This window comes from Rhinopithecus roxellana, chromosome 2 (assembly GCF_007565055.1).
Source record: "Rhinopithecus roxellana isolate Shanxi Qingling chromosome 2, ASM756505v1, whole genome shotgun sequence".
Lineage (NCBI taxonomy): Eukaryota > Metazoa > Chordata > Mammalia > Primates > Cercopithecidae > Rhinopithecus > Rhinopithecus roxellana.
The window spans coordinates 40,817,622-40,832,601 of record NC_044550.1 but is presented as its reverse complement, the minus strand read 5'-3'; the positions used below and the strand labels follow the sequence as shown (position 1 = coordinate 40,832,601).

General features: G+C 35.3%; 1 protein-coding gene across 1 annotated transcript in view; it reads right to left on the bottom strand.

Moving 5' to 3' along the window:
- CENPC (centromere protein C) overlaps nucleotides 1-9,753 on the bottom strand; it is a 71,613-nt gene extending 61,860 nt beyond the window's left edge. Inside the window, 4 exon segments of the mRNA XM_010365541.2 lie at nucleotides 4,157-4,251; nucleotides 5,292-5,362; nucleotides 8,309-8,355; nucleotides 9,485-9,753. Coding sequence (XP_010363843.2) covers nucleotides 4,157-4,251; nucleotides 5,292-5,362; nucleotides 8,309-8,355; nucleotides 9,485-9,502 — 231 coding nt within the window. The 5' untranslated portion in view covers nucleotides 9,503-9,753.
- Between the last annotated feature and the right edge of the window lie 5,227 nt (nucleotides 9,754-14,980).

The window sequence follows — 14,980 nt, the reverse complement described above, 5'->3', positions numbered from 1 at the left end:
GCCACATCTGACTGAAACTGAAAACAATCGCAGTTAGACTCCAACAGCCAAGTGGGAGAGATTTCTTTGTCAGAAATACTTACCAGGCCAAGAGAAAAGAAAACTACAGATATTAACACCTGGACACCAACAATGAAATGGATCAAACTACACCACGGTGACATCCACCAGTTTACAAATTTTAGCAGGCATATAGAGCTTCCAATGCATTTTAGTTTCCCACTTTCAAATAAGAAGAGACAGCTAAGGATCACCAGACATATGAAAAAAGGCCAGGTAAAGAGCAAAGTCAGTAAAAAAAAACTTGCAGAAAACAGAAACTGAAGAAATATGTATGAAAATGGTTAGAAGAACCTAAAGTCAAAGAATATAATAAAAATTTAGATCACTAAAGACAGATGACATGATCCTAAAAGCCTGCAAAGAGGAAAAAAATAGTCACAAACGATCATGGAATCAAAACAGTATTCTCAACAGAGAAGCTAAAATAAAAGAAAGCAACATTTTTAAAAGTCTAAGGGAAAATATACCTGACTAAAAGGGAGGCTTGACATGAAAAAAATATACTATTTTTTAATTAAAGAAAATAATTTCTAATCTAGAATTCTGTACTCACCCAAATTACCCATCATGAAGGTAAAACCATGGTATTTTTAAACAATTAAGGTCTTAAATTATCAGAAAGCTACTAAAGGATAAGTCCCACCAAAAAATGAGAGGCCAAGAAAAAAGGAAGATTTAAGATCCAAGAAATAAGAGTTGCAATTCAGGAGAAAAGCAAAGTGACTCCCTGTGATACAGGGAGAGTACATGAGAAAACCTATGTGACAGATCTAAGGGTAGATCGCAGAAAAAAAAAAAGAGCAGAGATAGAAAAGTTGAAAATGATAAATTAATGTGTCTACATATACTAAGACATTTATACTTAGACTTTTGTCATAGAAAACTGGTGACGAATCAGTCATTGGTGCACAGAAAGTCAAAAATGGAAAAACCAAAATTAAAGAGAAAACTAAGAGCTGTACATAAAGAAAATTTAACCATTAGTACTCTACATAGCTGTGACTACTGGAACAGTCGTAATAATACCGTAAACACTAAATACTAATCCTACTAAAAATTATGATGTACTAAAGATGGAAGTTTATGTGTTGTGGTGGGAAGTAGAAACTATATGACAAATAGTCTAAATTTCCATAGTAGAAAGCCAATAAATAATAGCAAAGACTGAAAAAAAAATCCAGAAACAGCAATATAAACATTATTTAGAAATATGGAGTCAAAATAACTGGAAGAAATAGCTAAGACTAAAAAGTTGGACTTGGAGGAGGAAAAGTAGGGTCTATTTTTTTTTGTGGAATTTATGGAACTATTTTAACTACCATGTACATAATGCCTTTGAGTTTTAAAATCATTCTTCCAACAAATTAAGAAGAAAATTATGTAGAAAGATAGGGAACAGAATAAAATAGTGAACCAGAACAGACTGCTGATTCTTTGAAAATGCTAATGACAGAAAAATACCTCTAACAACACAGATTATTTAAAAAGGTGAAAATCACCAATAAAAAGAGAGTACTAACTATGAGAAAGATCATAAAGTTAACTATACACAAACTGAGAACAGAGGAAATGTTTCAAGAAAATTATAAAATGTCAAAACTGGCAAAAGAAATACAAAAAATGTAATAGATCATTAAATAAAGTGGTAATCACAAACACCCCACCAAAACAGCCCCAACCATATGTTTTACAAACGATCTAAATTTTAAGAAACAGATCATTTTTGCTTAATCAAGCTATCCCAGAAAACAGAAGAGAAAAACTAATTTCTTTTATGAAGCTCGGTTGTGTTTCAGTTAAAACCTAAGGAGTCATATCTTATTTTACTTAAAGACAAACAAATATGAAGTAATAACTAGACCTAGGAATCTCAAGTTCTCAAACAGAAAAGCCTGTAAGATAGTTAAGTCTTAAGTCTGATTTTATTTTCAAATCAAGTAAACAAATTCCATTTCTTATGTGGAAGGCCTAGGCCAAGCTTGCTGCATGGAAAGGACCTACCTGAAAAAAAACCTGAACACCTACAAAGTCTCTGTTGTTTGGAAGCATCCATCTCAAGGATTAGAAAAAAATTAATAATATAAAAATAAAAATAAAGAATATATGAAAAATAAAATTAAGAAAAAAATAATGAAACTAAAAACAATCAAATGAGAGGACCAACAAAGCCAAACTTGGTTTTCTGAAACACCAAAATTGATAAACCCTGACAAAACTAATCAATGAAAAAGACAAGGCATAGCAGGCACAGTGGCATGTGCCTCATGAGCAGTAGTCCCAGCTACTCCTTAGGTTAGGGAGGATCACTTAAGCCCAGGAGTTCTAATCCAGCTTGGGCAACATACCAAGATCCCTACATCTAATTTAAAAAAAAAAAAAAGGATAAGGCATAAATAACCAATGTCAGGAATAAAAAAGGGGTTATAACTGTAGATCCCACAGACATTAACAAGACTGTAAAAACACAAGACAAAGAGAGACATAAGACATATACAGACACATTCTAAGTCATTTAGAAGTCATTGCAGTGGACCTTGGCTTTAGAGCACAGAGTCTTGCTCTCTCTTTGTCTTACATGACTTCAATGTATAAATTTTCAAAATGTCTTAAAAGGGACCAGATTTACCCTCCTGCCTGAATCGATTTTAAAAAAAGAAAAAATACACAAGATTCTCAAGAAATATGAAACTGAAAAACCAAAAAGAATGATTCTTGAGATGGTAAACAAACGAGGTGAACCCTCTCATCACTCATTTCCAGGATGTGACACACAGGAGAAATCCTCAGTTGAGGAGCCAAAGCTGAGGATTCAGGAAGACGAAAGTGGTTAGAATTTGCAGGGTAAAGTACTGGACAGGAGACAGTTACATAGAGAAAACTGCAGAATGTGCAGATCTCTCCCAGGCATTCAATCAAATATTGATCAGATAAAGTGTTGTAGGAAAACCAGAGAAAGAACCACCCGAAGCCTTGAGGGGGAATATCCTCCCAGTTACAAAGGACCTAGAATAATGCCTGTACCTACCAGCCAGAGTGGAAAACCTCCATAAGTAACGGGACACAGTAGAGAAGAATTTTGCCTCAGAAGGAGAGAAAATTAGCTATAGACTATATTTTGCTAGCCTTTATTGTTTCCATGGCTTCTCATATCTCTAAAATTTGTTTCCATTTTTTTAAAATAGCTGCCTTAGCAGGAGTGTTAGCCTTCTGTGACTTACTGCATTCTACCTAGAAGAGGAACCTCTAGCATAACCTTGATACCAAAGCCCTGTAAGAACATTTAAAAAAAAAAAAAAAAAGACAATATTACTCATAAACATAGATGCAAACATCTTCAGTTATTAGGCAAACCTAATCAAAAAAAGTTAATACTTTATGACCAAGTCAAGTTTATCCCAGAAAACCTCAAGTTGCTTTAACTTTCAAAAACCACTGTAATTTATCATGTTTCAGAAGGCCTCTCAATTCTGAAAGAAATGGTTTTGTCTTCATTCCTTGGAACCAAAAGGCTACATATGTTTAATACGTTGATTGCCTTTTACAGTTTTCTAGTAAATGTTATTTCTAGCACTATATGATTTTTCTAATTAGTACTGTGCTTTTGAATAATTTGCCTTAGATTAGCTTCAAATGCTTTATTTGAAAGTCTGCTATTTAGTATAGTTAAGTCAACCAATACTTTATTTCTGATCAAACTAACAGCAATTAAAATATATAATCAATACAAGATTGATTTCCCCGTATAGCAATGAAGTACCTTCATTTATTAGAATATAACCAACCCTGTCAACCTGATTAGCAACTTCGATTGCTGCCCATTTTCCTAAAAACCTAATTTGAGTATTATTTTAGGGAAGTGAAAAATGTTTGTTATAATTTGATAATTCTAATTCCCATAACCCCAATTCCAACACAGAAAATATCAAATAAAACTTTTCACAAAATACCTCCAAATTTTACAGAAAGTCAATGGGAATATAGAATTCCCTTTCAAGAATAAGACTTACAAACAACTAAAATATACATAAGTATATTGTGTATACCTTTATTGATTAAAATATTAAACCTATACCAGCTCTTCTTCATCACTTACCTCTTTGCTTCGTGACTGAATACAAGTGTCTTTTATTTTGTGTGTGGAATAAAGCACTGATTTTGTAGAATTTGTACCAAAATCATTGGCAAGACCTAAAACAAAAGTATGAAATTTTCAAAAACAAGATATAGTGTAATATCTATTAGTTAGAATTAAAAGTAGCTGTATATGACATGTGAAGAACCATCTGTTGACTCACTGACCACAATTAGCTTCAATCAAGTAGAGACCTCAGTTCAAGATTCAAATGTTCCTGAGAAGCATCAGGAAATGAGAAAAGCAAACAAAACACCTGAAGTATCAATATATGCCAGTTCTTCTTTCAGAGCTTGTACAGAAAGCATTCTTTTCTATCACCTGCCCCTATTCTTTGGGTGGCTTATTCTCTTATTCCAATACCTGCTGATGCTAATCAGCAACAGGAAAAGTTTTTGCAGTAATTTATGACTTCCTTAAACAGATATGTAAATCATCAAAGATTATCTCAAATTCTCCAGCGATCCCAACAATTCTACACATCTGTTTTCACTATCTATTTTTTCTGGCTGGAAGCAGTGGATCATGCCTGTAATCCCAACACTTTGGGAGGCTGAAGAGGGCAGATTACTGAAGGGCAGGAGTTCAAGACCAGCCTGGCCAACATGGTGAAACCTGATCTCTGCTAACAAATACAAAAATTAGCCAGGCTTTGTGGCACACACCTGTAATCCCAGCTACTTGGAAGGCTGAGGAACAAGAATCACTTGAACCTGGGAGACAAAGGTTGCAGTAAGTTGAGATAGCGCCACTGTACTACAGCTTGGGTGACACAGCAAGACTATATCTCAATAAATAAATAAATAATAAAATACTTTTTCTTATGTATAATTATGTATGGACTTCTAGATTACAGTAATCTAATGTGAACTAAAGGGGATGACAAATTATTGCCAAATTATTATTTTTGTAAGTATTACCCTAAGTATACCAGAAGGTACACAAAGGATTGCATATGAACTCAAAATACCAGGGAAAATATTTTACATATATTTAAACCCTAGAACATATTTGCTGCATTTGATATTAATTACCATGACAAATTCATATTTTCATCCATCTAACCCTCAAATTCCATCTTGAAATGAAGCCTTACTTTGTTCTTCAAAACAGTCTTGTAAGATTTCCAGAACATTCTGGCCTTGCTGTGTGTTAATGTCACGTGCCCTAATAAAGAAAGGAAAAATACAGCCTATCATTTTCAGAAGATATTTCTTTATATTACCATCTAGTTGAAAATTCCACATCTCATTATAAAATATTAATTTACTTAATATGTAAAATATCTTCACTATCTGAAGACAAAACAAGTACTTGAGGGTCTATACATTCCCTGACGTGAACTCTTTCCTTCCTAATAAGAATTAGTATATAATCTACATTAATAATTAATATTTCTTAGTTGAACAGCCATGTCTAAAGCTGTTTTAGATTACTGCTGTATCTCAAAAACACAAATTTTTTGAATGAATCCAATCAGTCCTGAAATGCTTCTTTAACAGACTTTACAGTCACATCTCCAAATAACATATTCCTCCCTATAAATTCTCAAATGCATTTTTGATTCAGTATCACTGACTAATCTTAACAGTTTATGAATAAGTATAAATTTTAATTAAAAATTATATTGAGCTTGTAGATTCACACACAGCTATACAACATAATAGAGATCCCTTGTTCACTTTACCTAGTTCTCCTCAGTGCTAATATTTTGCAAAACTATAGCATATTATCACAATCAGGATACTGATACTGATAAAATCTACCAATGCTATTCTGATTTCTCCAGTTCTACATGTACTCATTTCTGAATATACTCATGTTTGTATTTATTTCTACACAATGTATCACATCTGTAAGTTCAGATAAAACAACCAGAGTCAAGATACTGAATAGTTCCATCATCACAAAGATCCTCTATTGTCCTTTTGTAATCATAACCACCTTTCTCTCATCTCCTTCCTGCCTCCTCTCATTCCTAACCTCTGGCAACCACTAATCTGTCCTCCATTTCTAAAATTCTGTCATTTGGAAAAAATCATATATAACTAGAATCATAGAGTATGTATCCTTTAGCCTTGGCTTTTTTCACTCAACACAATTCTACGGAAATCAATCCAAGTTGAATGTATCAATATTTCATTGCTGTTTAGAGTCAAGTAGTGTTCCATGCTATATGTGTACCACAGTGTTTAACCATTTACCTGTTGAAGAACATCTGGATTTCAATCAGTAAAAAAACTGACATGCATCTCTAACAGGGTGGACAAACTTTTGCTTAAAGGGCCAGATAGTAAATATTTTAGGCTTGTAAACCATAGTTTCTGTCACAACCAGTCGACTCTCCCATTCTAGCCGGAAAGCAACCACAGAAAGTATGTAAACAAAGAGGCATGGCTGTGTGCCAATAAAAAAATTGAAACAAAACCTGTGACAAAACATTTGGCTGGCCTATTATCAGCCAGAATTTACTGATCCCTGATCTACAACATTCCTATTATTCTTAAGAGCTCAAAAAGTACTATATATGCAGCATAAGTTACTTTTGGAGCTTTGCAGAGATACACATAATTGGTCACTTCCCACAGACCAATTTAATCAGATTTCCTAGGGTGACGCAGATAATTCTGATGTGCAAATCTAGTTAAAAACCACTAGCTGAATCCTATGCTCTCATTTTGCAGATAGGCTAAGTGAAATCCAAACTGGTCAAATGGCCTACCTCAGTTTGTAAACCTAATTAGTATTAGTGGCCGGTTTTCTACCAGAATATATATAGATGACTGTTACAAATTCTGGCCTTGACACCACCCCAAAATACCACCTACAGCTATAAATACACTACCATTACCTATTTCAAGGAGGAGATCCAGAAAGATCAGATTTTCCAAGGTGATAATGCATCGTCACTATTAGAACACAGGTCACATTAGTCTAGGCAACAGCTTTTTCAAAGTTTATCAAATTCATCTTTTCTTCCCCCTTGTCATTATTACCTTAGCATAAAAGCACCTCCATCATGTCTAGATTACTACAACCCCTTCCTTAAGCTACTCTGTAAACATCAAACATCTTTGCTTTTTTAAATGTGTGTGTGTGTTTACATAAGATAGCCCTTATTCCACAGATGATGTAGGACAGCTTATTCAAACCTATAATAGATACCTAAAGCCTAACATATCCATTTTATGGCTCAATCCAACTCATACGGTCTTGTTTTCCACTTCTACCCAACATATTCAACCTTCTTAAATCAGGTCTCTGCTACCGACAAATGTATGTATTCCTACTTTGGTTCCTTTGTTAAGTTACTTTCTATGTCTGGAATGTAATTTATCTTAGTCTTTAAATACCTAACCTATTCAAGGTCCACCAAAGTTACACTACAACTTTAAAGCTTTTCTTAATACCAACAACACAGAAATCCCTAATTTCTCACATGGCTGTCTATAGTGCAAGTTAATGCCTAATTAAATATAGGCATACTCTCTATGATACACAAGTCATTACCTCAGTATTATAAGTACTAATTTTTGTCCATTAAAGTATTTCACAAATGTACATATACATCTTCCCAACAGAAATGAAAGCTTCTTGGAAGCAAAATAACATACTTCTGTGCCCCATCGGAGCTACTAAAATCACAGCTCAATAAACAAGATGTTATTCACAAGTAAATTTTTAACTAGAAAATTTACTTTTTACAGGTTTTACAACTAAAAGAAGGACCAAAACAACCCAAATAAGCATCCAACAAATAAATGCATGACAGCATGTATTATTTTTCTTTTTGCCCCACTGAATAAGCTACATCCTTCTAATTTTACCATTTGATTCATTCTACAAAATGCTTTTTCCATGGCAGTCACTTAGTCAGAACTGAGACTCCCTCTTCTTGGTTCCACTATTTTATCAGGTGAATTTCTTTTTTCACTGCCACAAAGTCATTGCACTGCTTGCATTAACATTCCATCAGTATAAGATGACTACTCTTAATCAGTGGGCATAGAAATCATTATTTTAGTCAGAGGTGATAGTTTTTCCTTTCTTCATTTAAAAATCTATTAACGATGAGAATAAAAATAATCTTAAAAGCTTAAGTATATAAATCACCTGGAAGGTCGACAAAATCTTCTTCTGTAGCCATTTTTGAGATGATCCTGAAAGAAAAGTAAATCATCAATTTGGTTTCTTTAAGATATAGCAGAATAAAATTTATTTTCAAAGTAACTTCATCCAGCATGGGCATGCTATACACCAAACATCTTCTAAGGGCTCAAAACAATTCTAAGGTTATGACAGGCATTTAAAAATTGAACGGCCGGCATCTAGTAAGCTTTATTCCGCTTCTCTCCCCACAGTGAGAATGGCTTTATTGCTTTTTTCTGATCATATATAATGTAAACAATGTATGTGCTCATAGTAAAAAGTACAGATTATATTATTCTTTCGTACAACTCTTTATGTTTATATGTATAACGTCACATAATGGGAGATCATCGAAGCTGAAGATTTTCTTTGAAGAGGAGATAAATTAGAAAAGAAATGATACGGGTTTGATATAGCAACCATAACCAAAGTATTAAATATAGAATAGTGAACACCAAAGAAGTCCAGAAATATGTAAACAAAATATGAGTTGCCGCCCCCATTAGTCATTCACTAATGACATTTTAAAAGGTAAAAGCTTGTACCTTTTAACTAATAGCTGTCTTTCAGAACACCGTCGATAACTGATGCTCCATATATCAGCCTCAAGAACTGCATATAAGGCCACCATTTTGACAGAAAAACTGAAAACGTCAAACTATTTCGAGACATACTTGTTACATAATCTGTTTCTCCCAACTAGCAAGTGTGACGCAAAGGCACATTTTTAAGGCGTTTCAATACTTCTACCATGGGGAGAAAAGTATTTGGAGGCCTAGGAACTGGAGATAGACTAAAAAGCAGAAGCAAGATCGCGCCACTGCACTCCAGCCTGGGGGATAGAGCGAGACTCCGTCTGGAAAACAAACCCCAACAGAAATCACGAGCACCTCTCAAGAGTAAGACGCAGGCACAGACGAAATGAATACACGAAAACTTAAGAAATAATAAAAGTACAGTAAATTAACTCCGGTTATCGACACACGATCACACTTGATTTCAAAAATTCCTGCGGCTTTCCCACTGAAATCCCTCATGGACCACAGCCCCAGCCTAGCATTTCCTTCTCCCCTCCTGGGGCGCCCGTGTCCCCAGCCAGCCGCTCAACCGCTTGCCTGGAGCGTGAGGGCCCGCACTTACCAGACCCGACGCAGCCATGTTCCGGCCCAGCTGAGCCAGCGCAGGGGTCTGAGGTGGAAGCCCACACGGACCACAACTCCAGGAGACCGAGCAAGAAATGAACCGCCAGACTGCCAGGCGGCGGCCAAGCAACACCCCAAAGTCGAAGGCGACGGCCGCGAGCGCCGCGATCCGGAAGGCGCGCGCTAACAACACTTCCCGGCCATTAGCTCCGCCCTCAACAAACAAGAAAGCTCAGCGCCTGCATGGGTTTGAACGCGGCCGCACATGCGCAAAACGGGCTGCGCCGTCCAATAGGAAGCAAGCGGTTAGGGAGCTCGCCCCTTCTTGCTCTAGGCCAATGGCCCTCCCGCCCGCAGCTCCGCCCGCCCTATCTCTAGCTGCTCTGCTCTTCCCACCTCCCATCCACAGCGCCGCGTAGGGGACAGGCGCGGAAGTGGGCTTTTATTTGGAAGGCACGGTCGTGGGAACCGCTCCTTGTTCCCAATGTAAAACTTCTCAACAGTTCTGTTAAAGAATAATAAGTAATACTTGGAAGGATGAGAGGTAGAAATTGAAGAATTTTTTTTTTTTTTAACAGAATCTTTTTTTTTGAAGAGATTTTTCTAATGCAAATTCGTCAGCCACGCCCAACCCATCTAACCATCATCTCTGAAAATAATTGAATAATTATGTGTAATAATGGTGATAATGGCTTGTATTCTTTTTCAAGTATGTGGGTGATGTTTTTATGATGCATTGCCAACAAATGACCCACGTAAATAGCTATCATTTAAGTATGATGCACTGAAAAGAATTCTATACAGAATCCTGAAACCTGCCAGCCAATGACTAGCTGTGTTATAGAGAGCAAAATTTCGGCACCATTCTGGGTGTTTCCATAGTGATAGAATGGAAGTCTAAATTAGACGCTCTGAAGACTTCTCACCTGACCAGTGTATGATTCTATGAAGCTGTGTCTTATTTTATTATTTAATTTAAAATTACAATAAAATTCTAATCAGAAAGTAGTTTACTCATTGAATAAATACATTAATCAGGAGTTGAGCTAATAGATTTTTAAAACATGTAGTGCTTTAACAAATGCTGCCACCTATGAAAGCCAATTTTTTATTTTATTTATTTTTTTGATAGGAAAGAAAGAGGAACTATGAACTCTGACAGAAATTAGGCCTGAATTGCACTCCATTCCATTAATTCTGCCATTATGGGCAACTAAGTTATCTGTTCCTTAATTCTCTTGTCTGCAAAATTAGAATAATATTAAGTGGTTGAGATGTTGGAATTGAATAATTCCTGTTAAGATCTAAGCACAATGTTTGGAACAGAGTAAGAATTCAATAATAAAGCTATTGGAATCATTATGGAGACTTTTTTACTATGTTTGACAGTTTTGCCAATCAGTCCACATTATATATAATTTGGTACTGTCACATTTGTAAGAGATAGTAATAAACACTAACATTTATTGAGTGCATACTCTATGCCCAGTTCTGTAAATGCTTCGCATGCATTGAAGAGAACAATTAATATTCCTGTTTTATAAACAAAGGCACTGAAACACAGAGAGATAAGTGTCTTGCCCAAGATCACATCACCACTAAATGGTAGGATGGGATATTATCTCAAGAATTCTGACTCCACAACTGAGCTCTTAATCACTACACTCTTTGCCTCTGGGTAAGAAATTTTAGCAAGCACAATTATAGATGTAAAGTCCCATATGTAAAATTATATCCTCCTGCTTCCACTGGAAACTAAGTCCCACAGAGGGTTTTGAGAAATTTGAAATGCAATGGTTTGTGCTGCTATAGAATGCAGGCCACACAGGGTGCTGAGGATGAACTGTTCTAAAGAAAATGGAGCAGCACTCTTATAAAAACAGTTATGGAGACTCCACAGTTTCCAGACAAACGTTTTACTTCCATATTGTTGTAGTGCTTAGTAGCCCCACCATGGTTTTTGCATCCTAAAATAGGATTGCTAATTAATGGGGGGGAGTAATATTTATTTAAAAACCCAGGTTTGTCTTTATAAATCTCCCCCCAAAATACATCAAGATTACTTCTTATGAGCTGCTAATGCAATCTTGAAGTTTTCTTTCACAACTACTTACCTAATTAAGGGGTGTGTGTGTGTGTGTGTGTGTGTGTGTACTTACATATCAGTATACGGAAGTATTAACATATACATAATTAGATGTGTATACGGGAACATAAAGTATCCAGAAATTTGTCTTGAAAGAGAAGTAAAAAACTTTTCATTACTTATGGTTTTAGGTAGATAATTTAAAATTTGTAAATATTAAAATTATTTCAAGAATATTTTGTTTTAGATCTTTGATTTCCATCAAACAATTATGGTATGAGTATTTACTATCAAAGTGTCTTCCATTAAGTGTTAGCACAAAAATATTCACAACTGAACTAACCACTTAAAAATTAGTCTGTATTCATTCCCATCCCACAGCTTAACATGTGCATTTGTCCATTGAGGTACAAATGTACCTCAATGCAGTGCAATACTCTTCAGCAATAAAAGCAAACCACTGATATACAATATGGATGAATCTTGAAAGCATTGTACTAAGTGAAAGAAGCTGGACATCAATGACTGTATGAAAAGAAGTCAAATCGATGGTTACCAGGGGTTGAGGAGGGTGGGGGAAAAAGACTATAAAGGAATATAAGGGAACTTTTTGTAGTGCTGAATATATTCTATGTCTTGATTATGATGGTAGTTACATGGCTATATGTATTTGTCAAAATTCCTAGTTAGAACTGTGCCCCTGAAAAAAGGTGACTTTTTTTTTTTTTTTTTTTTTTTTTTTCCGAGAAAGATCTTGCTCAGTCGCCCAGGCTGGAGTGCAGTGGCACAATCAAGGCCCACTGCAGCCTTGACCTCCTGGGCTAAAATGATTCTCCTGCCTCAGGCTTCTGAATACCTGGGACCACAGGCATGCACCACCACACCCTGCTAATTTTTTTTTTTTTGTAGAGATGGGATCTTCCTATGTTGCTCAAGCTGGTCTTGAACTCTTGGGCTCAAATGATCCTCTGGCTTCTGCCTCCCAATTGCTGGGATTACAGGAATGAGCCACTACACCTGGCCAAAATAGTGACTTTTGCAATAAATTATACCTCAGTAAATCTGTGAGAGAGAGAATGAAAGAAAGAGAAAATGAGAGAGACTCAAAGGCACTGTATGAAAACCAAATGCAATGTGTAAACTTTGATTAGAGTCTAGTTCAAAACAAAGTAACTGTAAAGAGCATTAAGCAATAAGTGAAAATGAAAAAATTAATTTTCAGATGATATTAGAGAATTGTAAAGTTTTCTTAGGTATTATAATGTGATTATATTTATGTAATTTGTCATTACTCTTAGGATATGCATATCAAAGTATTTAGGGGTAAAATGTCTTGTGATATTTGTAAGTACTTTGAAATTGTTAATCATAAAGAGACTGAGATAGTTAAATAAATATGGCAAAATGTTAACAATTATTGAATCTAGTTCATTGTATGTTTATTAACATTACTCTTTCAGTTTCTCTGCATGTTTGAAATATTTCATAGAAAAATGATGAGGAAACTTGACCTTAATAAAATTGCTTAAGTTCTAAAAACTTTTGCAAAAACATTTATTATTTATTCTGTAAAAGTTAAAAGTGAAAATATTAGCAAATGATTATCATATAATTTTGTCAGAAAAATTATACATGAAAAATGAATTTCTTCTAAAAAGTATAGCATAGTTGCAATTATAACAATATTTGCTAAGATAAAACAGACTTATTTTTATGATTTTGGTTTTTTTTATAATGTAATTTTTTTTCTTTTACTCCTTACTGCCAAATGTTGGTCCCTCTGTTAAGGAGATTCATTTAAGTATCCTTTTCTGATAAAAAATTATCCTCCAATAGAAATGCTATCTATGCTATGTAGATCATAATGGAAAAGTTAATAAAGTGTGCTTGCAATGTACAGGTAGGTGGCAGCATTGTTTACAAAAACAGTTTTACAATGCTATGAGTTGTTAAGGTCTGCAATGAGTCCTTAATTGTAAAGTGCTGTATAAATTAACAGATCTTTACATTTCCTAAATTACCTTTGTGTCAATCATTGCTTATTAGTTATAGTTATATTCTATTATGTACACATTGTTTCTCTTAACTCAAGATCACAACAAATAACACTATTCTGTAGATCTCCATTCTGCATCCTAGGATAGTTTACTTCTAGTCAACTTATTTTCTACTCACACAAAGGAAATTTTGTCATTGAAAACATATTAAGATTTTCAAAAGCTTAATAAAATGGTTCTGCATTATAATTTTACTCTTGAGAAGACTTAAATTACCTTGAGTGAAAATTGGCAAGTAATGTAGGATACAGTTTTTAAATTTCAGACAGTCATTGCTTTGCAAAGTAGTGCAGGACCCTAAAAAAGACCATGTAAGCTGAAACCATGCAAACCAATCTTTGCTTGGGAAAAATTCTGATTGTTTCATGATCTTTTTAAAAAAATGTATCAGCTGGACGCGGTAGCTAACGCCTGTAATCCCAGCATTTTGGGAGACTGAGGCAGATGGATCACCTGAGGTCAGGAGTTCAAGATCAGCCTGGCCAACGTGGCGAAACGCCGTCTCTACTAAAAATACAAAAATTAGCTGGGTGCAGTAATCCCAGCAGTAAGCTGGGCACGCCTGTAATCCCAGCACTTTGGGAAGCCGAGGCAGGTGGATCACAAGGTCAGGAGATCAAGACCATCCTGGTTAACACGGTGAAACCCTGTCTCTACTGAAAAATACAAAAAAATTAGCCAGACATGGTGGCGGGTGCCTGTAGTCCCAGCTACTCAGGGGGCTGAGGCAGGAGAATGACGAGAACCCGAGAGGCAGAGCTTGCAGTGAGCTGAGATTGTGCCACTGCACTCCAACCTGGGCAACATAGCGAGACTCTGTCTCAAAAAAAATAAAAATAAAGATACAAAAATAGTCAGGAGTGGTGGTGAGCGCCAGTAATACCAGCTACTCAGGAGGCTGAGGCAAAGGAATTGCTTGAACCTGGGAGGCAGAGGCTGCAGTGAGCCGAGATCATGCCACTGTACTCCAGCCTGGGCAACAGAGTGAGATTCAGTCTCAAAAAAAAAAAAAAAAAAAAAAAATTATCAAAATATTGACATGTCTCTTACTGTCAGTTATAAATTTATGGGGAAAAGAAAAAATAGTAAAACTAATACTTATTTAGCACATTTTAACTCAAAGCATTAGAAACATTGATCATTAAAATGCTTTAGTTCTCAGTTTTCTTTTCTCTTTTTTTATTTTTGGCTCCTGACAGGAAACATGCTTAAGTTCTTTCTAAAAAAAAAGAAAGCTATCAAGAATAGTTTGAATAGTGCCTGCCTTCTTCTCAGCTGTAACTTATGATACAGAGTGAGCATCTTTTGGTGAATTGTTATACTACTTTCTAAGCTTGGGTCATTTTAAATT